The 23,065-nt window shown below is 63.3% G+C and overlaps 3 protein-coding genes across 3 annotated transcripts in view; 2 read left to right on the top strand and 1 right to left on the bottom strand.

The window, feature by feature from the left end:
- Positions 1–6,495, top strand: part of PRPF6 (pre-mRNA processing factor 6) — a 34,649-nt gene extending 28,154 nt beyond the window's left edge. Inside the window, 8 exon segments of the mRNA XM_032604605.1 lie at positions 432–551; positions 800–976; positions 1,316–1,449; positions 2,073–2,164; positions 3,682–3,749; positions 3,751–3,797; positions 5,691–5,817; positions 6,257–6,495. Of these exon segments, the coding sequence (XP_032460496.1) occupies positions 432–551; positions 800–976; positions 1,316–1,449; positions 2,073–2,164; positions 3,682–3,749; positions 3,751–3,797; positions 5,691–5,817; positions 6,257–6,409 (918 nt within the window). The 3' untranslated portion in view covers positions 6,410–6,495.
- Positions 6,496–6,633: 138 nt separating this feature from the next.
- On the top strand, positions 6,634–11,061 carry C15H20orf204 (chromosome 15 C20orf204 homolog). Its single transcript, XM_032604606.1, has 4 exons — positions 6,634–8,813; positions 10,169–10,423; positions 10,507–10,659; positions 10,781–11,061. The coding sequence occupies exons 1-4, from the start codon at positions 8,811–8,813 to the stop codon at positions 10,925–10,927; spliced, it is 558 nt and encodes a 185-aa protein (XP_032460497.1). The 5' UTR covers positions 6,634–8,810; the 3' UTR covers positions 10,928–11,061.
- Positions 11,062–20,302: 9,241 nt separating this feature from the next.
- On the bottom strand, positions 20,303–22,196 carry SOX18 (SRY-box transcription factor 18). The gene is made up of 2 exons (XM_032605684.1): positions 21,726–22,196; positions 20,303–21,580 (listed from the first exon to the last, which is right to left on the bottom strand). The coding sequence occupies exons 1-2, from the start codon at positions 22,090–22,092 to the stop codon at positions 20,778–20,780; spliced, it is 1,170 nt and encodes a 389-aa protein (XP_032461575.1). The 5' UTR covers positions 22,093–22,196; the 3' UTR covers positions 20,303–20,777.
- Between the last annotated feature and the right edge of the window lie 869 nt (positions 22,197–23,065).

Here is a 23,065-nt window from a genome sequence, read left to right as displayed (position 1 = left end):
TGTCTGCTGGACTCTGGGTTGTACGTGACCCAGTCCTGACCCCGGGAGCCCTCTCCGCGCCATCCGTGATGTCCCGGGCATCCTTCCGTCCTATCCACGTTGACACACTGGGACGGCCAGTTCCTCATTGCTAGGCTTGGGAAAGAGCAGGGTTGCTGACGCAGGGCGGCGTCAGCAGGCAGAGGGTGGCGGTTGGCACCATGGCCCCAGTGCCATGGAGGCTGCACGTCTGTGCAGTGAGACAGGCTGGCCTGTTTGTGAGGAAGTCGGTGTCCTGGGGCTGGACTCTGCTCCGTTCCCCGTTAGCCCAGGACATGCCTGGATTAGACGTCCTGCTGCAGAGTGAGGCCCAGTCTGGCTCCCCGGCGGCTGCCTTTGATTAGGGTTACCCTCGCCCTGCTCGCTGCTGATGCCGCGTGCTTGCCCCGCAGGCTAATCCCAACAGCGAGGAGATCTGGCTGGCGGCCGTGAAGCTGGAGTCCGAGAACAACGAGTACGAGCGGGCCCGCAGGCTGCTGGCCAAGGCCCGGAGCAGCGCGCCCACCGCCCGGGTAAGCAGAGCCGTCCCGCCCGCCACATGCGGGGACCGCCGCGCCCCGCACCCCGCCTGAGGCCACGGTACTCGGAGCTCATTTGTTCACTCTTGGCTTTAAAATGCATTCATGTGTGTAGCCCTAGCTTGTCCCAAAAGATACGAGACGGCGTTCAGGGCGAGCTCTCGGTCAGGCGAGCGCCAGGAAGGTGCCGGCCCAGCCCAGGCCCGGCACCAGAGCCGGGCTGAGGCCGTCTGACCCCTCAGGTGTTCATGAAGTCTGTGAAGCTGGAGTGGGTGCTGGGGAACATCGCGGCTGCGCAGGAGCTCTGCGAGGAGGCCCTGAAGCACTATGAGGACTTCCCCAAGCTCTGGATGATGAAGGGCCAGGTCGAGGAGCAGGAGGAGCTTGTGGACAAGGCCCGGGAGGCCTACAGCCAGGGGGTGAGCCGCGTGCCCTCTCCCCGGGGGGGCGCCGGGCTCGGGGCAGGCCCGTCCTCTAACCCGGTCCCGGAGTCTGCCCCCCACCAAGCCGTGCACGCTGCACTCAGCGGAGTACGGTTTACGGCCCACGTAAGGCACAAGCTGCTGTGTAGACACCCACAGCGTGCTCATGAACACACACCCCGTGCACGTGTGCACAGTTCGGCCGTGCGTGTAGACACACGCCTGGGTCTCTGGGGGCAAAGGTGGTCCTCACTCCCGGCTCGAGGAGCCACCACGGCTGTTACAGCCCCCCCAGATGCCAGCTGAGCCCTCTCTCACTTGTGTCTGTGGCTGCAGTTGAAGAAATGTCCCCACTCCACACCCCTGTGGCTTTTGCTCTCCCGGCTGGAGGAGAAGGTTGGGCAGCTGACCCGAGCTCGGGCCATTCTGGAGAAGTCTCGCCTGAAGAACCCGAAGAACCCCGGCCTGTGGTGAGTCCCTGCGCCGCCCCCCATGAGCCAGCCTCGCTCACACACTCAGGCCGAGGACTTGGTGCAGCATTTCCAGCTCAGGCTCTGTGGGAAGGTGCCAGCCGTGAGGAGTCCTGTCTCAGCCGTGGGAGGGTTCAGACGGGCCTGAAGGTAGTTGGCCACGGTGTAGCTTGTGTTCAGATTAAGGGTTCCCCAGGAGAGCCAGGGCATCGGGAGTGGATGACGCCGAGAGAGTGGACTCTACAGAAGAGGTGATATCTGGGAAAGGCCTTGAGGGATGAATAGGCGTTTGCCGGGTGAAGAATACGCATAGGAGGCTGTGCACACAGAGATGCAGCGAGCGCCTTCAGGGTGTCAGCTCAGTGAGGTGCCCCAGCAGCCGTCAGCAGGCCTGTCTGTCTTCATCCTGGCCGTCTTCATTCGCACCTCGATGACATCAGAATCCCAGGTGTCGCCTACTGCGGCGGCTTGAGGGTGCGGGTCACCAGCATCTCCCTCCTCTGGTAGATGAGCCGCTGGGCAGAGCAGGGAAATCCAGCCCCTGCAGCTCCCCAGGACCTTCCGCTTGTCATCGGGCTGCCAGTGGACGGCACTCGACCCCCGCCTCGGGCCTCTCTCCGCAGGCTGGAGTCTGTGCGGCTGGAGTACCGCGCGGGGCTGAAGAACATCGCCAGCACGCTCATGGCCAAGGCGCTGCAGGAGTGCCCCAACTCCGGTGAGCACCCCGCTCCCAGGCTGCAGACAGGGGCATCAGGTTCAGACAGACAAAAATACATCTGTTACACTCGGTCACTTAGACGATTGAACTCAAGCCTCAGCGTGAGGAGTTTGACCTCATGTTCTGAGGTGCTACCATTTTTTTTACATATATCATTTAGTTTTTTACTGTTTCATCTCAAGTCTGTAAGTTAGTGCACGTGCGGTATAAACGAATTTGGAGCAGAAAAGGGGACATGAAAATCACCTGTAAGCCCAGTACTCGGAAATCATTGCTTTTAGCTTGTTTGTATTTTTACAACTTGTATTATTGCACAAAATCAAAGTCATACTGTGCGTTTGGTTTTGTGCCTTTTTTTTTGGGCTGTGTTGGGTCTTCGTTGCCGCACGTGGGCTTCCTCTAGTTGCGGCGAGCAGGAGCTACTCTTCCTTGTGGTGCGCGGGCTTCTCATCGCGGTGGCATCACTTGTTGCGGAGCACGGGTTCTAGGGGCGCGGGCTTCAGTGGTTGTGGCTCGTGGGCTCTAGAGTGCAGGCTCAGTAGTTGTGTCACCCGGGCTTAGTTGCTCTGCAGCGTGTGGGATCTTCCTGGACCAGGGCTCAAACCCGTGTCCCCTGCATTGGCAGGTGGGTTCTTAACCACTGCGCCACCAGGCAGGGAAGCCCCGTGCCTTTTTTTATTTTTATTTTTTTATTTTATTATTTTTTTTAAGAATCAATCCCTTCTGTCTCTAAGGTATTTTATTCAATATCTCTCCTAAAGTTTCTGTTACGTGTGTAATTTTTTTTTTTTTTTTTTTTTTTTTTTTTTTTGCGGTACGCGGGTCTCTCACTGTTGTGGCCTCTCCCGTTGCGGAGCACAGGCTCCGGACGCGCAGGCTCAGCGGCCATGACTCACAGGCCCAGCCGCTCCGCGGCATGTGGGATCTTGCCGGACCGGGGCATGAACCCGTGTCCCCTGCATCGGCAGGCAGACTCTCAACCACTGCGCCACCAGGGAAGCCCCCCCGTGCCTTTTTTTAAAGCTGAAAATTTTGTGAGAATTTTTCATTATTGAATTCTTAAGAACGCACAGTTTTTAGTGGCATCGTAGAATTACCTGCGTGTATGTCAGAAATACACCACTCACTGGGGGTCAGTTTGCAGGCTGCTATCAATCCCAGGTCGTCTTTCTGCCTGAATCTTTAGTAGCACTTTTGGTTATTTTGTTACAATAAATTCTCAGCTGTGAAGTCACTGAGGCCCTGGGAGTGAACCCTTGGAAGTTGTTGGGACTTCCAGCCTAGCCGCCCCCAGGATGTTGTCCCATCCGTGCCAGTGGGGCCCTGTGGCTCCAGGTGGGCAGTGGGGCAGGCGGCACAGGCGGCCTCTGCTCTTCTGCCCAAGCAGACGTGAGTGGCCATGCGGGAGGTGCAGCTGTGGACACCCTCAGTCTTCGAAGGCTGCCCTTGGGCAGCCTGTGTGTGGACAGGCACATATGAAAGCTGAGGCAGACGTCTGTGTGTCTGGATTTCAGGGGTCCTGTGGTCTGAAGCCGTCTTCCTGGAGGCGAGGCCCCAGCGAAAGACCAAGAGCGTGGATGCCCCTGAAGAGGTGTGAGCACGACCCCCACGTGCTCCTGGCTGTGGCCAAGTGAGTAGGTGTCCTCGTGGCGGTGCTGAGCCCCTCACTGGTCCCTGGAGCAGGGCGGGCTCCCCTGGTCCGCGGCCTCCACAGCTCCACGTCCGAGCGCCATCTCTGGGCAGAGGCCCCCTGGACATGGCTACCTGGATGGCCTGGGTCGTCCTGGACTCCGACCCTCTGTCCTGGTTCTTTCCTGTGGCTCTGCTCTCTCTGTCTCCACTACTCTTCAGTTTATCCCTATGCGGGCCTTGGGTTGCAGGACAGACAGGCCTGCTGACGCTGGGCCACACGGAATTTAGGTTACAAGCGAACCTTCTTTGGTTCAGAGGGCTGTAAGCAAGACAGTTGTTTCCATTGCGTTAGGGCCAGAAAGCAGACCCTTTGACCTGTGTGAGCCCGGGAACAATCCAGGGCCTGTTGGTCAGGCTCAGCGTGCCTGAGGGTGTGGAGGCCACCTCCCAGCCTCAAGGGCAAGAGGAGGTGAGCAGGTGACCTCCCGCTGCAAGCTCATGCAGGGTGCTGGGTCCCGGGCTCCCTGGGGAGGCGTGGAGGGCCTTCAGAACCTCCTGGCCCCGCAGGGTCTCTTCTCCCTTCTAGAAGGAGGATGATGGACGGCCTGAGAGGAGCAGCCTGAGTACCTGGCCGGGGTTGGGTGTGGCCGGGCTAGGAGGGCTCCTTGGGCTCTCCCCTGGGCCGGGGGGTGTGTGGGGCCCAGGAGCTCCTGTGTGCTGTTGCTGCCCCGGCAGGAGCCTGGCCCACTTGCTTGCTCAGCTCCTGCCGGCACCTCCTCCGTGGGGGCCGAGGGCACTGCGCTCAGGGCTTCCCTCGGGCCCCTGAGGCGCAGCCTGGGCCCCCCGCCACCTGGGAGGCTCCCGCCCTTCCGCCTTCTACTCCACTCCCGATAGGGCTGCCATAAAACCTCATAAAAGGCTTTGTAAGGTAAACAGGTCCCTCCTTGCTGTTCCCAGGCGGGTGCTCTGTGTGCTACTATCTGGGTTTGTGCTCTTTAAATCACAGTTTATCTAACATTAGCAATTAAGAATACCACAAGGCTTAAAAAACGATCAAGCTATCAGAGTATGACATTATTTCGGTTTTGTAGCTGAGAGCAGCCCGAACAGCTGCCTGGAGGGTGCGTGGTGCACGTCTGCTCGGGTGCTTCTGGCTGCGGAGCTGGGTGGAGGATGGAAGCCACCCAGAGGCCCCGGTGGGCCGCTGTCCGAGTGCCCACTGCGCCTCCCCGCTGGCCTGCCCTCCCCTCGCTGGCATGTCGGCAAGGCTCCCTGGGCCCCTTACTTGGTTTCTGATGCTGTGGATCCTCTCCTGGACCTAGTTTTCAGGTTGCTGTGTCTGCTGGTATAGCCCAGGTTCTCAGTGTTGGCTTGGGTTCCTGCTGGAGCTGCCTGGTAGGGCAGAACGTTCCAGAAGGTGAATATGGAGGAGCAGGCAGAAACTTCACTTCACTTTCCCTAATCAGAGCCTTGATTTAATTTCTGTCAGGTTTATTACTTTCATCTCCCTGTATTTTACTCAAAGGAAAATAATTTAAGGGAGTTTGAAGTTCTTGCTCTGTGGGTGGTTTTTTAAGAAATGCTTTGGTTAGACACTTGAAGGAGGGTTTCAGGTTAGTCACCTGGAGTGGTTTCTGGGTGGTCAGGACTGATTCCTCGGCACCCCTGTGGGAAGCCCAAGCTCTCCAGGGAGAGGACAAGACCAGCAGCGCCTGAGCCAGGCTCTGTGCCACTGTGGCTGCCTGTGGCAGGTCACTAGACTGAGCGGGCTCGTCGTCCAGCGCACCCGGGAGCGGGCTGTGGCCCGAGGAGGCCAGGGCCAGCCCCAGAGTGCCCCCCAGCGCCGGTCCCCTGGCCGCTCACTCGGTCCCGCCCTGCTGCTTCCCCCCAGGCTGTTCTGGAGCGAGCGGAAGATCACCAAGGCCCGGGAGTGGTTCCACCGCACCGTGAAGATCGACTCGGACCTGGGGGATGCCTGGGCCTTCTTTTACAAGTTCGAGCTGCAGCACGGCACAGAGGTGAGGCACCTGCCGCCCGCTGCCCCCGCCCCAGCTGTCCTGCAGCGCTGACGGCTGATTCAGCTTCCACGCGGCTTTCTGGCTACAGCCTTGGAGCCTCTCAGCCTGAGATTTAGATGTTTGGGGCATCTTTTAATGAGTTGGTTGTGATGGGGGCTCGGGCCATGGCACAAATGGGGCTGGAGTTGGAGGCCTAGGAGTCGTCCTCGTGCCTCGGGGGACCTGTCCTGCTATGCAGGAGCCCTCCCGGAGCCCAGTCCCGTTGGGTCCCCACGGGACGTGGAAGCCAGGCTTGGGGGAGCTGGTTGGCTCCTAGTTGGGGGGAGGGTGCGGGCACTGGTGTGAGGCCTGGTGGAATGTGGCGGGCCTGCTCCCGGGGAGCGGGGCTGGGGGCGGCGGGGGAGTGGGGGTGGCTCACGTGCCCGCGGTCCCCACCCAGGAGCAGCGGGAGGAGGTGAAAAGGCGCTGCGAGAACGCCGAGCCCCGGCACGGGGAGCTGTGGTGCGCCACGTCCAAGGACATCGCCAACTGGCAGCGGAAGATCGGGGAGATCCTGGTGCTGGTGGCAGCCCGCATCAAGAACACCTTCTGACTGTCCCGGCCCTGCCCTGGCTGGGGGCGGGGCGGGGGCTGTGAGAGCTGTCTGTCCTGTCTTTGATTAAAGGCTTTCTAGTAGTTGTGGGGTTTGTGGCCGGTGGGTGTTCTCCGAGCCCTCCCCTCGCGTGCTTTGGCCGCCCCAGTCTGCCCCGTGCTGGACGGGGCTCACTTTCCAGGAGGCCTCATGAGAGCCCGTGCCCACAGAGGAGACGCCAGGGGAGCGGTGAGGCTCTCCAGGGCTTTATGGAGATGGTGGCAGGACCTCATGTCCTGGGTAAAAGCCCCGCGTGGGGACAGCCGGGGTCTGGCTGGCCTGGCGACTCCAGTGCCTCTGCTGGTGCACGCGCTCTCCCACCCCGGGGTGGTCTGCGGCCCCCACCAGCCCGCAGCGGCAGGCTGCGTGTGCCCCTGGGTAGGTGACTTTCCTGGATGCGGACGGGCCTGGCCCCTGAGGTGCTGCCCCCAGCGTGTGAGAGGCTCGCTCCCATTGGCAGGTGAATTCACTTTTGCTAATTTGGAGTCAGCAGTTTTATGCTAAAGCGCTTGTAACTGTCCTTTCTTTAGCCTGCAAATGCATTCATTACTTGGGAGACTTGAGTGTGTTTTCACCACGTGAGGATGAAAGACTTCCTCGGGCTCTGGATCCCTGCATCTGTGTCAGTTGGAAACTAGCTAGTTCTCTTGGAAGGGGGTGCGTTGGCCACGGCTGGAGACATCTGGCCGGAGGTCAGGGTCGGTCCAGAGGCCACGGGCCGGGGGGGCAAGAGATGTGGATCGTCACGTGTGGTGACGAGAAGGGCGGCTGGTGGTTACTCCCACACGTCCTTTTGTAAGAAACGATCCCAGAGGGGCTCCTCGGTGCTCGTTCTGCGGTCAGTCACTGACCCGTGGCTTAGCCCTCTGGCAGCAGCCGAGGTTGGGGAGCACGCCCTTCTCGTCAGCACCAAGGGCGTGGGCATCTGCCTGCAGAGCGCGGGCCCAGCCGGGTCCACCTCCGTTGCTCTGGGAGCCACAAGGTCGTGGCCAGCCCTGGGCGGGATCGGACCATCCCTGTGTGGGGTCAGGAACTGCTGGTGCCAGGGTGGGCGCCCGGGGCAGGCCCCGCTCACGGATGGTCTGTGGCTCTGGAAATCCTTCCTCTCCTTACCCGAGATCAGCCAGTCCCAGAGGGCCATGCCGGAGGCTCCTGGGTGTTGTCACTGATCCTCAGGAGTTTCCTCTGATCCTTTTTGGAGGAGGTCCTGCCCATCGCACTGGAAAGCAAGTCCTGAAGTTTTTAGGAGCTTGAAAGCCAGCCTGTCCCTGTACGGATGTGGAAACTGAGGCCCAGGAAGGGGCAGTGACTTGGCTGCGGCCACAGGGCAGCTGGCTGCCCTTAGTTGCTTGTGGCTTCTCCCGGACACCTTCTCTGATCTCAGGTCAGGTGAGGCCTCCCACAGGGCCCTTGGAACGTTCCAGAGCATCTGATCGGCCACATGCAAATGTCTTTCCTCGTTTGCCTGGGGATTGTTTTCTCAATGCCTCCAGGTGGTGGTGAAACTACTTTTCTCCCTGGGGAAAACATCTCTTAGCTTTTCTTCCACTGACATTTTTCAGTTCCAGCTCAAGGCTAGCTGAGTTCCTAGGCTTGGGCAGGGCTGGGCAGCCCCAGCACACTGCCCAGCAGGGTGCTGTGGCCCGGCTCCCTGCAAGCCTGGTTGGTGAGTGGCCGTGAGCTCCCCCGGCAAAAGACCCCCCTCAGCCCAGGACGGGCGAGCAGTGGGAAGCACCTCTCCCCTGAGTGCTGGGCCAGCAGGGAGCCGGGAAGTCCCCTGCCTGGGACCTGCTGGGGCAGGACCCCCCGGACGTCAGGGTGGGGGAGCTGGGGGGTGGGAGGGTTACGTCCTGCTCACCTGGTCCTGCTGGTGGCCAAGTTCCTGGCAGAGGCAGCACCTGCTGACCACCGAGGAAGGCCCTGGAGGAGGGCGCAGGGCGACCCCGCTTCTGCTGGCTCCCCTTCCCCAGCAGCTGGGCCCTACCCTGCTCTCTGCCCACCAAGCGCCCTGGCCCCTCCTCGGCAGAGAAGATCTCCCAGGTCCGGCTTAATCCAAGATCCACTGGGTGGGAAGACAGCCCCGTGGGGCTGGGCTCCAGGGTCAGGTTAATTGAAGAAGTGATTGGATAGCGGTGGGGAGAGGGAGGTGGCAGGGCTGGGATCCTGGGGCCTCCCTCCTCCCTCCCCGCTTTGCTCAGAGGAGCCAACTTCAAAAGCCTCGGCTGCCTGCCGTCCAGGGAAGCCTTGTTGGCCGGGTTTGGAGCGGACCTGGAGTGGCAGCGGCGCTCCCCACCTGAGGACCCCAGGATCATGTCCCAGGCCCACTGGCGGGAGTGAGGGAGGGCCTGAGCCTGAGAAGCCCATGGTGAGCAGCTGTGGGCCGCTGGGGAGGGGGCTGACTTCGGCTGGGCAGGGAGCGTGTACAGCCCAGGAGAGGCTGCTGTCCCGCCGTGTCCCCACCGGGAAACCCCCCTTGGTTCCCGTCACCGCAGCCTGGCCCTGGGTGTTCCTGACGGGCCTTCCCGGCAGCTGCAGCGGCGGGGGGAGGGAGTCTCCCTCCTGGAGCTGGGGCCACCCTGTCCTCATGGGTTGGACTGGCCTGAGCCTCGGGCCCTGGTCAGGGGCAGACAGGCCTTCCCGGGACCCCCTGGGCAACCAAGCTACCCCACTTGGACGTCCCTCCAGCACCAACAGCTCTGGTGCTATGATCTCCGACCCTCAGCAGGCAGAGAGGGCGACTGAGCTGGCCATCATGCCGAGCCTGTCTAGGGAGGGGGTGGGCTTCGAGAAGGGCCCACAGCTAATTGCATTTGGTCCTCCGGCCAACGCTGCCGGGTGCCTCAGGCAGGGAGCCCCCACGGACTCCAGGTCCGGCCCTGCGTGGTCAGGCTCTCCTGCCAGGCTGGGAAGCAGAGTCGAGTCCTGTGTCTCGAGTCCCAAGTCTCGCTGGGTTCACATGATTGATTTTCCAGTGCTGTGTGACTCCAGCCCGGGGCTGGGAGCCTGCAGACAAGCTGCTCTCTCTCTCTCTCTGATGTTCGGGCTTCTGAGTGGGGGTGGGCTTCTTCACCATGAGAGCCAGTTTTCTTTCTGGGGGAGGGGAGCCCTGGTGGTGTGGACCACGGTCCCCTTTCTCCCTTTGCCTTGGGCTTTCCTCAAGCCTTCCCCTCCCAAAGGGGTGTGGCCTTGAGCTCTGAGCCCTCACCCCTGTCCTGGTTGGGTTGGGGGTGCAAGGGAACCCCAGCCCCCATGGCTCTCAGAGCTGGTAGCAGAGCCGTGGGGAGGGTGAGGAGAAGCTGCCCGGCCATTGAGGGGGCAGATCAGTTCTGCCCTCTCCTGTGGGGCACCTGGCGATGAGCCCAGCTCTGGTGGGCATGGGTCAGGGCATGGCCAAGGATGAGGTTGTACAGGGGGTGCTTCCCGCTGTAGCCAGACCTAGGTCAGTCCTGCTCTCCAGTCTTAAGGGTACTTGGGCCCTCACACCCATGCAGACCAGAGCCGCGGGTGCTGTCGTCTGTCCTTCCCCAAACCTGCCAGCCCTGTGCCTAGAGCATTTGTTGAATGGCATGGCGACGTCTCCGTTATACCAGCTCAGAGATTCCCTTGTACATGTGTGTGTGGAGGCGGGGGCGGGGGCGGGGTGGGGGGGGGAAGCACATTGCCCGCAGTGCTGCAGGAGGGTCGGCCCCTCCGCAGACTCTGAGCCTGTATCTCTTCCAGGGGCCCCCCAGGCCCGCGCTCTGGGCGCTCCTGCTGGCACTGCTGGGGGCTGCACCGGGCCGGGCCAGGCTCGGCGCCTGCAGCGTCCCCGACGTGCTCCACCACTACCGCGCGGTCATCTTCGAGGACCTGCAGGCCGCGGTGAGGTGGACTGGGCCCGGCTCCAGACAGCTCCATTTCATTCAGAAAAACCTGACTGGAGCCGCGGCCTCCCGATGGCGGGGCCGGGTGGGAGCCTCCTGTGGCGCCCAGAAGGTATGGAGACATCACCACCCAAGCCCTCCAGCCCCCTCCCCACGGGGCTCCTCCCCCAGCCCCCCCGCTTCCTCCCTCCCCAGGAGCACAGTATCCTACTGTCCATCGTGGCCCTGGGTCGGACCCTACGTGGGGCGGTGGCCGGGGGCCGCCGCGGGGCTCTGGAAAAGGCGGCTTGGACCGTGGCCGTGCGCACCGAGGCGGTGATGCGGCGCCACTGCCGGACGCTGCGCCAGGTGCGCGTCCCCGCTCGCTCCCACGGCCCCGCGGTCTCCCTTCCCAGGGGCTGAACACGAGCTGCGGGGGAGGGGGCGGGCGGGGACCATGCCCACGCCCTGACCGACGCGTCCCCGACAGCGGAGCCGGCGGCCCGAGACGCGCCCTGTTCGGCGTCGGGGCGGCCGGAGGCGGCTCCTGCTGCGCGCCCTGGACGCCGTCGCCACCTGCTGGGAGAAACTCTTCGCGCTGCGCTCCGCGGCCACCGACGGCTCCTGGGGCCCCTAAGCGCCCCGAGCGGGCGGGGTTTGGGAAAGGGCCTTGCGGTTCGGCCCCTCCCTCGCCGCGGCCCGCACTCCTCGGAGGGCCCGGGACTGGGAGGCGGGGCCCGCCTGGCGAGCTGGTCCCGGAGGGGGCCCGCTCTCCGCCCCCAGCAAGGCCCCAATAAACTGAGCTGGTGCTGCGGCCCTGTTCGCTCTTTCTTCGCCTGACAGCTGTGGGGCCAGGCCGCCCCGGGTCCGCGCCTTGGTGGGGAGGAGGCGCTGGGGCCTCCCGCACACGCGGTGTGGGGGAGGGGGGGAGCGGCGGTGTTCCCAGGCTCGGCCAGCAGGGGGCGCCTCGGGACGGGACTCCTGCTAAGTCGGCGCTGCAGGCTTGGGCGGGGGCAGATGGGGACTCCTGCTGGTCCTAAAATGTAGCATCGTATCCGTCCTGCTCCACTCTGGGATGGGGGAAGGGTGGAAATGGAGGGGAGGGGAAGGCTGAGCTTTGTGAATTCGGAGCAAAACAACCGGATAAAGGAAACGGGCCTGAAGGGAAGCGAGCTGCGGCCCTGGCTGCAAGCTGGGCCAGGCCATTTCCTGTGGCCTGGGAAGGGTGGCAGCAGCTCCTCGGCGGCGGGACTGGACAGGCCAGCCAGGGACCCACCGTCTTGTGTCCTGGGACCTTATGTTTGCGTGGCCCGGTGGAGGGCTGATCCCTGAAGTCCCGCACCTACAGCCGCCTAGGCCTGGAGGTCCGTGGCCCCCTCCCGGATCACAGCCCGTGGAGGGGGCGCAGCAGGGCAGGCAGAGCACCTGGTCAAGGCGGGGGTGCCTGGTCGGCACACCTGTCATCATGCTCTCCCCTGACAGGTGGACAGACCCAGTAGGCACCGAAGCAGGCCTTGCCCTGGGCACCCTGGCAGAACAGAGGCGAGCAGGAGATGCAGACAGACCTTGCTGGCGGAGCCGTCAGCAGGGCACAGCTGGCCCTGAGCGCCCCCATCGTGCGCGTGTGAACGCGTTCAGTCCGAGCGGCAGGAACCACTGCCCCTGGTTCGTACAGGAGGAGGAAACTGAGGCACGGGGAGGTTACAGGACTTGCCCCAGACCTCACAGCCCGAAGTGTAAGGGCCGGGATGAGAGCCAGGCCCCAAGCAGAGTGACAGCCCGCATGTGCCCTGTGTGCAGGCTGGGGACCTCAGGGTGCATGCAGTCGCCTTGTAGGTTCCCAGGCCACATGGTCGCACTCTGAGTGTGAGGGTGGCCTGGGCAGGGGGCCTGTGTAGTTGAGGCGAGGCTGGAGGAGGTGGGCTTGGACACGAACGGGGTGAGGGGAGGTGCGGGCAGCCCCAGGGTCCTGGTCTGGGTCCCTGGGGGAGTCCTCATCTTGAACTCGGGGAACACTGGTGGAGGAGCAAGCAGTCACGCCGCTGGCTCCTGCTGGGCGTCCAGGTAGGAGGGAAAAGTCCTGCTTTGGTTGGAGCACAAGGCTTGGGGGAGCTGAATCGGGCCTGGTAGAAGGTCAGTAAGAGAGTCCGGGGGTCTGGGTGCAGGGATGGGGAGGGACAGGCCCTCCACAGAGGCCCCCACCACGCTCCTGCTTTCCCCAGGGCACCTGGCTCCTTGCACTTGGACCTGCCTCGGCGCCAGGGCCTGTGGGGAGAGTGTGCCTCCTAAGGGCGCCTGGGCGTGGCCTCTGGGCCGTCATGGCTGCTGCCCACCCAGAGCCCTCCTTCCTGCCGTGGTGAGCGGGCAATGGGCAGCCCTTTCCGTCCGCCCATGCCGGAGGCAGTTCCCAACAAACCCCAGTTTCAGGGGGGCTGGGAGGAGGAGCAGAGGCCTCAGTTACAGGGACACAATCTCCGTCTGAGTCCTGGACTGCAACCATGGTGGTGGACAAGATGCTGCTGCACCCTGGCCCCGCTGTTCCTCCCTGGGGGCCCCTGCCAGAGCCTCCCCGGTAGTGAGCGTGCGTGTGTGTGTGTGTGTGTGTGTGTGTACACAAATGTATATGTCGAGGTGTGTGTGCACAGGGATGTGTGAGCGCACGGGTCCAGGTTCCTGCCCCACCCTGTCTGGCAGGGTGCCCCTCTCTCAGGCACACCCTCCTGATGTCTAACCCTGGTCTGTCCTGGCAAATTGACCGCCTGGGCGTGGGGGCTGGAGGCCTGTGGCCTGAGCTCGAAGACACCAGTGGTCCCTCCCTCATCTCACTTCGACGTTGTTCTCAGCACAAGACCCCCACCCCCCGCCCCGGCCACCGCTGTCCACCCTCTGCACTTTCTCTCGAGGCCTCAGTGCCAGGCAGAGGCTCTGCACATCGTGCCCAGGCCTGCTTCTGCCAACCCCCAGATGATGGGTCAGCATCATGGCTGTGGGGACATGGGCCGCTGTCCCCACATCTCGGAAACCATCTGTATTAGTTTCCAAGAGCTGCTATAACAAATTAGCACAAACTAGGTGACCTAACACAATAAAATTTTCTTCTCTCACAGTTCTGGAGGCCAGAAGTCGTCCAAAATCAGTATCATTGGCCTGAAATCGGGTGTTGTAGGGCTGGGCCGTGCTCCCTCCAGGGGCGAAGCCGTTCTTGCTTCTTGAAGCTTCTGGTGGCTCCGGGTATTCCTTCGCTTGTGGCTGCGTCGCTCCAATACCTGCCTCTTGCTTCGTGTGGCCGTCTCTCCTCTCTGAGGATCTTTGCTGCTGGATTTAGTGCCACCTGGGTAATCTAGGATGATCTCCTCACCTCAAGATCCTTAATTACATCCGCCAAGACCCTTTTTCCACGTAAGGTCCCACTCGTAGGTTCTGGGAGGTGGACGTATCTCTGGGGCCACCCTTCAACCCACTTCAGCATCTTTGCTCATGCAGGATGAGGGCAGGGTGGGCTTCTGGCTTCTGGGATGAAGTTCACTTGTCCAGGGCGGGGACACCCCAACCAGACCACGTCTGGGGCAGGTGGAGGGAAATCTGGGGCCGCCCTGCTCAGACCTGAGGTCTGGCCCTCCAGGCTCGGCACCGGGGCACATGAGCTACCCAAATCTTTGCTGGCTGGAACTGACCAGAACCGACAGAGAGATGGAAAGAGACTCAACGGTGAGGACAGACCCACTGGCCAGGGGTCACGGGGCCACGGAGGGCAGAGTGTAGGCGGTGTGACCCGGTGGATGGGCCCCGCCTTTCGTGGACTCGAGGTATCTGCCAGGCCCCTGTGCCCTGCCTTCCCTGCCAAGGCCCTAGGCATGTGGCCTGAGCCTGGTTCTTCCTCCATAAAACACCCTTTCTGGGGCACACACGTGGCGGGGCTGGGGCCTGCACCTGGGGTGTTCTGTCCTACACACGTGCCTTCTCAGCTGCTTCACCGGGGCGGGGGGGTGCGGTGGCTGAGAGCCAGGGGGAGGGGCTGTGCCGGGGTGGCAGATGCGGCCGCAGAGCACTGGCCAGGGAGCCAGACCGCCCATGTGCAGCGCTGCAAGGAGGGGCCAGGCAGGCTTTGAAGGGCAGTCCGGGTCCCACGGCCTCCCCAGACTGGGAGCCTTTGAAAGAACATCTGGAACACGGGCAACAGGCAAACTAGTCTCTGGATTCGGAAAACCAAAAACGTGATCCCAACTGTGCCACTTGTGTGTTCCCTGCCCCCGCCCACAGGCCCCTCTCTCTCTCGACCCCCACTTCCCACCTCTGCCCCTCCCCAGGCTGCCAACAGACCACCGGGGTGGGGTCCGTGCCAACCTCGAGCACTGGCCCTTCTGAGGGCGGCAGAGCGCCTTTGCCCTGCCTGGGGCCTACTCATGGGCTCCAGCGGCACCTCCCCCGTGTCCCCTCCCCTACTGGCCGCCACCCCAGCCCAGCTGAGCACCAGGAGGCGGTGGGAGGTTGTGGGAAAGACGGGTGCCCGCCATGCCAGGCCCTGAACAGACACACCTCCGCGTTCGCGGAGCCAGGGCTCTGGGACAGGACGTGAGTCGGCCGGACCCTGCATCTGGCGCTGGGTGCCGCGAAGGCGCGGGAGGAAACACCTGCACCAGACCTGAGGGCCCTCGAGCTCTTGCCTGTGAGCCTGAGTGTGGGGTCCCTGCCTGCAGGTGTGCGCGGAGGCGCCGTTCCAGTCGTGGCTGACGCGGAAACACACGCGGCCCCCCACTCCAGGAAGCAAAGCACATACTCATGGGGCGGGGTGGGGGGGGGGTGGAGTGCCAGGTGTTGGAGCCCATTGTCCCTGCCAGTGGCCTTCGGGACCCTGGGGGGCGCCCAGGGACAGTCCCCATCCTGCCCCCTCCCCAGGAAAAGACCCAGCTTTGTAAACACAGAAACAACCATCGGCGCGTCGTTCCCCCCACCCCTCCAAGAGTTAAAGCCCGGAAGAAGCAGCAGGGAGCCCGCACCTGCAGGGCAAAGCGAGTCCTTGTAAGGGGGGAAACGGGGCGGTCAGGGCCTGGGGGCGGGGCGGGCCAGTGAGCGTTGTGGGGAGGTGGGGCGCCCTGAGGTTGGACACCGGCCCCTGGGTCCCTGGGCTGGAGGGGCACAGCCTGGCTCAGTGAAGTCCCGTTGCCTCCCTACATGGCCCAGTTGTGACAGTTGTGGCTCGGTGGTAAGGCGGCCAGGGCCCCCCGCCAGGTGAGCAGGCCTGTCCTCCGGCCGCCCCCACGTCTCCTGCCCGGCCGGCGCGGGGCGCGAGGCCAGGGGTCCGGCTGGGGCCCGAGATAAGCGCCGCACCCGCCGCCGCTTCCTGCGCTTCCTTCCAGCGCCGCCGCCGCCGCCGCGGGCCCCTTCCTGTTTTCTCGCGCGGGCGGGCGGGGGCGTGGGAGACAGGGCGGGGTCGTGGGGCAGGGGGGTGGGGTCGTGGGGGAATAGCGCGGGGGCATGGGAGAGGGGTCCTGGGGGATGGGCCGGGTTGTGCTGGCCAGAGCAGGAAGGGGGCGTGGGTCGGGGGCGTGGAAGATAAGGCAGAGGGTGGGGAGCCCTGCCGGGCTTCCCTGGGAGGCTGGGTGCTTGTGCAGAGGTAGAGGGGGTGGAAGGAAGCCGAGTGGGCTGTGTCCTGAAACACAAAGAGGAGGAACAGTGGCGCTCCCATCCCTCCTCCTCCCCAGTCCTGGGCCAGGAACTCCCACACGCTTGGCCAAAACCCACTGTGGACTGGACTGGAGCCTGCTCCTTGGGGCCCCTTCCCAAGCCTGGGGCAGGAGTGGGGGTGGGTGGGCTGCGTGGAGGGTTTAGTCTTGCTTGTGAGCACCCAGTTGGGATTGGAGGTCAGCTGCTCTGGAGCCCGCCCTTTGCGGGTAGCTGCTCTAGCATATGAATTTTTATTTTTAATGGAGTATAATTTCTTCAGAATATCCTGTTAGTTTCTGCTGTACAATGAAGTGAATCAGCTCTATGTATACCTATATCCCCTCCCTCTTGGACCTCTCTCCCACCCCCACCCCCCATCCCACCCATCTAGGCGGTCACAGAGCGCCGAGCTGAGCTCCCTGTGCTATACAGTAGGTTCCCACTAGCTTTCTATTTTACACATGGTAGTGTATTTATGTCAAACCTAATCTCCCAATTCCTCCCACCCTCCCCTACCCGCCCTGTGTCCACATGTCCGTTCTCTACCTCTGCATCTCTATTCCTGCCCTGCAAATAGGTTCATCAGTACAATTTTTCTAGATTCCACATATGTGTTAATATACACTATTTGTTTTTCTCTTTTGGGCTTACTTCACTCTGTATGACAGGCTCTAACTTCATCCACATCTCTACAAATGACCCAATTTCATTCCTTTTTTATGGCCGAGTAATATTCCATTGTATATGTGTACCACATCTTCTTTGTCCATTGTCCTGGCTATTGTAAATAGTGCTGCAATGAACATTGGGGTACATGTGTCCTTTTGAATGATGGTTTTCTCAGGGTCATTTACCCAGCCTATGAATTTGAGGTACTTAATCTACTTGTTCAGACTTGGTCATTAGAGGTACACATTTATGTTACTTTCCTGAAAACACATCCACGTGAAACCTTGCACACGAATGTTCAGAGCGTCAGTAACCACGGTAGCCAAAACATGGAAACAATCTCAGTGTCCATCAGCTGATGAAGAGATAAATAGACTGTGTTCCTTCCATACAATGGAATAGTATACAGCCTTTAAAAGGAATGAAGTTTTTGATTCAGTTTACAACATGGATGAACCTTGAACACTCGATGCTCAGTGAGAGAAGCCAGGCTCTAAAGGCCACTTACTGTGTGATTCTACTTACGCGGAAGTCCAGAATAGACAAGTCTACAGAGACAGAAAGCAGCTTAGTGTTTCCCAGGGGCTGGGAGCAAGGAGGACGGGAAGTGACAGCTAGTGGGGACGAGGTTCTTTTGGGGTGATGGAAAAGTGCTAAAGTTAGTGATCATAGTTATACCACCCTGTGAACAGATTAAAAACCACCGAGTTGTTCCCTTAGAAGTGTCTGTAGGTGTTGGAGGCTGTCAGCTGAGCAGCTGGACTGTCTACGGTATTTGTCCATCAAGTGGGTGGACAGTTCAGTTCCTCTTCACCTGCCCAGCCTGGCCTTGTTGGGAGCGGGTGTGTGAGCACAGCTTTGCTCCTGGTGTGGTGTGTGGCTGGTTCTGTGTGGGGTGTTCCTGAGGGTGTCGAGGTGATGATAGTGCCTACGGGGGAGAGGGGTGCACCTTACCTGCTCTAACCCCCCCCCAACCTCCTCCTGTGGGCGGCTTGCTGGGGAGAGTTCCACACCTCGGCTCAGGTCACCCCCAGGCTAGGCTGGGTCCTGGGTGTGGGAGCTGTGGCTTAGGCCAGGCCGGGCTGCTAGAACTTCCCGCCAGGAGCTAGGTCGCCTGGGTCTGTTCCTGGCGGGCCTGACTCAGCGGGAGCTGGGGGTGGGGACATCCCTTCCCTGACCTTAGGGGAAGCAGGTGGGTGGAGCTGGGGGGGGGGCGGGGGTGGGGGCAAGCCTGACCCAGGGCTGGAACCACCCAGGCCCTGCAGCTGTGGTCCTGCCTAGGAGGGCTGCCCAGCCTGCAGGGCAGGTTCCTTGGGAGGGCCCCAGGCATGGTGCCCACCTGAGGCACTCCCTGAAAACAGCTGCCCTCTGCATGTGTGTATGCGTGTGTGTGTGTGTGTGTGTGTGTGTGTGTGTGTGTGTGTGTCCCCAGTCCTGATTCTGCTCCTGAATGCCTGCAGCCCCTGGCTCCAGGGACTTGGTCCGAATTGGGACCCCCAGACCCCCCCATGCCCCCCCCCCCGGCATCCCACGCTGGCACTGAGGGAGGGTCTTCTGGGGAGCAAGCTACTCGGCCCTTCCCCACTTGGGCAGTGGGGCCTGTGCCACCCCAGGCACCCTGAGGCCCCCATCCTCCTGACTCCAAGGGTGGGGTGAGGAGGATGTTAGAAAGCTGTTCCATGTACATGAGAGACGGCCTTGCCTGTCCATCTGCAGCCTCTCTCCATGTGTGTCCACGGGTGTCTCTGGGGTGGGGCCCAGGTGAGGTGATGCCTGGGCCCAGACAGGGGGGCCCTCTGAGGGTCTGGTCACATGGCTGTAGGCGGTAGGAGAGGCTGGGCTGGTCTTCCCTTCCCCCTGCCCTGGCCAGGGGGTTGGGGGAGGAGATGGGAGGGTCTGCCCCCCAGGGTGTGGTAGGGGGCAGAGGCTGCTGGACTCTGGCGGCTATGGGTCCCCGTCTGTACAGAGACCAACCCCACGATGGGGGGGGGGGCGCACCTTGGCCCTGCTAACCCAGGGCTCCAGTGGGTGGGTCACTGGTCCCCCTACCAGGGGCAGGCCCAGAGTGGGAGTCAGGGGCCATGAGAGCTGGGTGTGCACACTCGTGGGTGATGTGAGCCTTCGTGCGTGAGCCCAGGACTCAGCATTGGTGTCTCAGAGCTGCCTCCCACCATGACAGATGCGGCTGGACTGGACCACCCTTGTCCCTTTGGGCCTCACTCCCTGCCTCCTTCCTGTGTACCAGCACTGTCCTTGGTGTCCTGGGGGCCATTTCTGTCTGTGCCTCGACCCGCCCAGGGCTCCTCTCTCCACCTGCGAATCCGTCGCCTGCCCCCCCATCAGCTTGTCTTTCTCTGTCCCTTTGTCTTTGAGGTCTCCGGGCCCTGCTCACCATGAGGTGGGGATGGGGGCCCAGGTGTCACTCCCCGACTCCACCCGCCGAGGTGTGGGGCTCATTCCAGCTAACAGAGGTGATGTCCCCGTGCCTCTCAGAGGCAGGACACCTGTAAGAACAGCCCCACACCCTGTTCACCTCTGCACACACGCTCAGACAGCAGACCCATGTGCACGGACACCCAGGCTGACACAGACACACGCACGCGCACAGAGTCTCAGACACCCTGGGTGTCACACACAGTCATCCCATGGAGGGTCACATCGAGTCACATGGTCACACTGTCACAGCATCACAGCCACGCTCGGAGCACGCGCACACACTTGCTCACACGCACTCACACACACGCAGTTGGATTCAGGCTCACGGCAGCCACACAGCGGCGCACCTCATCACAAGATGCCCGCGCCCCATGGCGCACGCACTGCATCAGAGTCGTCAGAGATCAGCGGGACTCCCCCATATGCCGCTGGGGCAGGCCAGGCAGGGGGACACGACCTCTCATCTTGGTTTGGAAGATCCGTCGGGCCCTGAGAAGGGTGTGCGTGTACAGAGGCCTCACTTCGGGACCCGGTCCCAGGAGAGAAGAATCGCCCAAGATGATTGTCGCCAGCTTTCCCTGAACCCATGGGCTCCCCAGTGAGGGGGCGCTAGTGGAAGCAAGGAAGCCGAGTGAAAACAGGGTGTCCGGTCCTGCTGGGAGAGGGCCCAAGGCTAGTGTGATGGGTTCCAGAGGTGGAGGCTCGAGACGTGAGGCCTGAGCTCCCCTGCTCTGGTCACTGACCGCGTGTCACTGGTAGAGCCCGCACACGTCACCCTGGCAAGCAGTGTGGATTTGTCACGGTGCTGCCCTCTCTGGGGACACTGTGTTGACAGAGAATGACGGATGGGAGTCCCAGGATGTCACGTCTGCAGACAGGCGTCAACCCCACCAGCCTCCTTCAGAGAGAGGCGGTTCTGGGCACTCACTGGGCTTGGAAGTTGTTTTCAGCATGAGATGAGGATGGTGAAACCCGGGTGAGGGTGTGGAAGGAATTTCTGGGTGTAGTCTGACCGCTATGAGGCTTGAGTTAAAATGGGGGTTGGGGGTGGAGAGCTGGCAGGGTGGGGAGTGCCCACACCCCCTGCCTCCCATCGGCTGTCTGGGGTGGTGTCCTGGAAGAGTGGAGAAGTGCATGCTGTGGGGCCCAGCTGCGAGTCAGGCTCCCTGGACTTTGGAGGGAAGGGCAAGCCCAGGGCCGTGGGGGGACTGCTCCCCACCCCCAGCGACCACAGACGCGGGAGTTCCGAGGAAAGGAGAGGCGCCTCATGCTTTATTGTGGCCTCGCCTGGGGCACCCAGCTCCCGGTTCCTCCTTTACAGCAAAGGAACGTTATTTAAAGAGCCCTTGCTACATCGGTGCTTTGCATCACGGAAACCCCTTGCAAGAAAAAGTTTAAAAGTTTAATTAAAAATTAAATATATTGTTTCATGTATATAAAAAAGGCAAAATAAAAAATACAGCCTAGTTCTAGAAAATACACGGCAAGAAAAGGATTAGGCGCTTCAAAAACTTAGCCCTGGCAGGGCCAGCCCACACGTCCTAGGCCTGGGCTTCCCGGCCAAGCCCCGGGACGTGTGGGGGCCGCCCCGTAGGGGCGCCCTCCGCCCGGCCAAGCCCCGGCGTTGCCGGTTCCTGCGGGGCTATGACGAGCAGCGGCAACTCCGCCTGCGAGAGAGACAGAGCGGTGACACGGTGACACGCGGCGCCCCGGGCGGCCTAGCCTGAGATGCAGGCGCTGTAGTAGACAGCGGAGCTGGCGTCGGACAGCGCGGCGATCAGGCTGCTCTCCTCCGGGCAGGACATGGCGCGCGGGCCCAGCTTGGCCAGTGCCACGTGGTACGGGAGCCCGGCGGCGTCGGGGCGAGTCCGGCCGCAGTTGAGGTACTGGTCGAACTCGGTCAGGTCCACGTCGGCCCACAGGTCGGCGGCGGGCCCCAACGGCTCGGCGCCCTCCAGCGGCGGGGCCTCGGGCGGCGGCGACAGCGGGCCGGGGTAGGGGCCTGGGCCGGGCACACCCGGGGCGCCATAATAGAGGCCGCAGAGCGGCGCGGCGGGGGCGGGCGCGGTCCTGAGCGCCTCGGCCGAGGGCGCCCCGAAGCAGCCGCCCGGTTCCCGGGGCAGCTCGGCGGGGCCGTAGGGCGCACGGAAGGCCCGCAGCGCACAGTCCTCGGGCGCCGCGGGCGGAGGGAAGAAGGCGGCCTCGCCTGCCTCCAGGCCGTCCAGCGGCGAGCGCTCGGGCGTGGGCAGCCCCAGGCCGTCGAAATCGGCGCCCAGCGGCGGCAGCTCGCGGAAGGCCCGGGCCGGGCCGGTGGCCGCGGGAAAGGGCTCGGGCGGCGGCGGCGGCGCCAAGCCTGGGAGCAGGAGGCCGGGCTCCAGACGCCGGGCCTTGCGCGCCTGCTTCTTGCGGCGCGGCCGGTACTTGTAGTTGGGGTGGTCGCGCAGGTGCTGCACGCGTAGGCGCTCCGCCTCCTCCACAAAGGGCCGCTTCTCCGCCGGGCTCAGCTCCTTCCACGCCTTGCCTGCGGGCCGCGGGCGCGGGTCAGCCGGGTGCCGTCGGGCGGGCAGGCGGACCGCCGAGCTCCGCGAGCGCCCTGGAGTGAGGTGCCCCCGCGCCCCGCCCGCCCCAACCCCCCACGTCCCCGCCCCCGCCCAGCAGCCACTCACCCAGCATCTTGCTGAGCACCGCGTTGTGCAGGTCTGGGTTCTGCTGCGCCAGCCGCTTGCGCTCGTCCTTCGCCCACACCATGAAGGCATTCATGGGCCGCCGGATGCGCGACTCGTCGGCCGCCTGGCGCTCCCCGCGGCCGGCCGGGCTGAGGCCATAGCGCCCCGGCTCGGGGCTGCGCGGCGGGCTGCGTGGCGGGCTGGGCGGCGAGGCTGGCGCGGCAGGCGCGGCGGGCGCGGCGGGCGCGGCGGGGGCGGTGGGGAGGCCGCGCGGCTCAGCGGCGGCCCCGGGGCCCGGGGCCCATGCACAGTCGCGGCGGGCGGGCGGGTCGTCCTGTGCGCCGTAGCCGGGCGGCGATCTCTGCATTCCAGCTGGGCGCGGCCTGGGCGGAACGGAGCGCGGGAGCGCGGAGGGTGGGCAGCTGGCACGTCGGGGTCGGACGCGTGGGGCGGGTGGGCGGCGGTAGGGACGGCGGTGGCCTCGCGCCGGGTGGGCGCCCAGATATAGCGGCGCGGGGCCAATGGGCGGCGTGGCGGCCGGGGCGGGGCGTGGCGGGGCGTGGCGGGGCGGGCCCGGGCCGCCCCCTCCTCCCGGGGGCTCCCTTTCTTCTCGGCCCGGCCGGATTCTGCCTCCTCTGCGCGGCGCCCCCCGCACCCTCTGAAGGAGAGACCCCGTGAGTGGGAGAGGGTGGCTGATGTGACCCGAAGCTTGGCAGGGGGCGTCCTCTTGGGGGCTGTCAGGCTTTCAGAGACGAACCCACACACGCAACGAGTCAGAGCCCCCGGGGAGGAAGTGGGGAAGGCTGCCTCCCCAACCAGAGGCTGGCTCCAAGGGAAGGGCGCCTTGGGAAAAGCAACTTGTGTCTTGGGGGAGCTGCTCTGGATAACCCCGGGGCATCATGCTCGCCCACCCTCCACCCACACGTGGGACTTTCAGCGCTGGGGGCTCGGAGACCCTCCGCCACCCCGGGCCTGTTCACGGGGTTAAAGGAGAAGACGGTCTCCGTGTCCCCCACCCCACTCCCAGACCGACTGGGAACCGGGCCAGTCGCAGCTGAGTACGGGGACGGAGAGCTTAGATGCCCCGGACCCATAGCAGAGCCGGAGGGGAGGGGTCCAGAGTGGGCGGAGCCCCGGGCCTCATCTCCCTCCCCCGGGCCTGATGGGACCAGTAGTAGCTGGTTACCCAGCGGGCCAGACCAGCGCTGCAGCAAGAGAATGAGGCTGGACCTCGAGTTGGGGCAGATGGGGGGAAGAGGGGCCTTCCGCTGGGCCGTCCGACCCCCGAGGGTTTCCAGAGGAGCTTCTAGCCTCCTTGCAGTCCCCTCCCACCCCGTCAG

The sequence above is a fragment of the Phocoena sinus genome, chromosome 15 (assembly GCF_008692025.1).
Source record: "Phocoena sinus isolate mPhoSin1 chromosome 15, mPhoSin1.pri, whole genome shotgun sequence".
Taxonomy (NCBI): Eukaryota; Metazoa; Chordata; class Mammalia; order Artiodactyla; family Phocoenidae; genus Phocoena; species Phocoena sinus.
The sequence above is the reverse complement of the archived record's forward strand: the minus strand, read 5'-3'. Positions and strand labels throughout refer to the sequence as shown.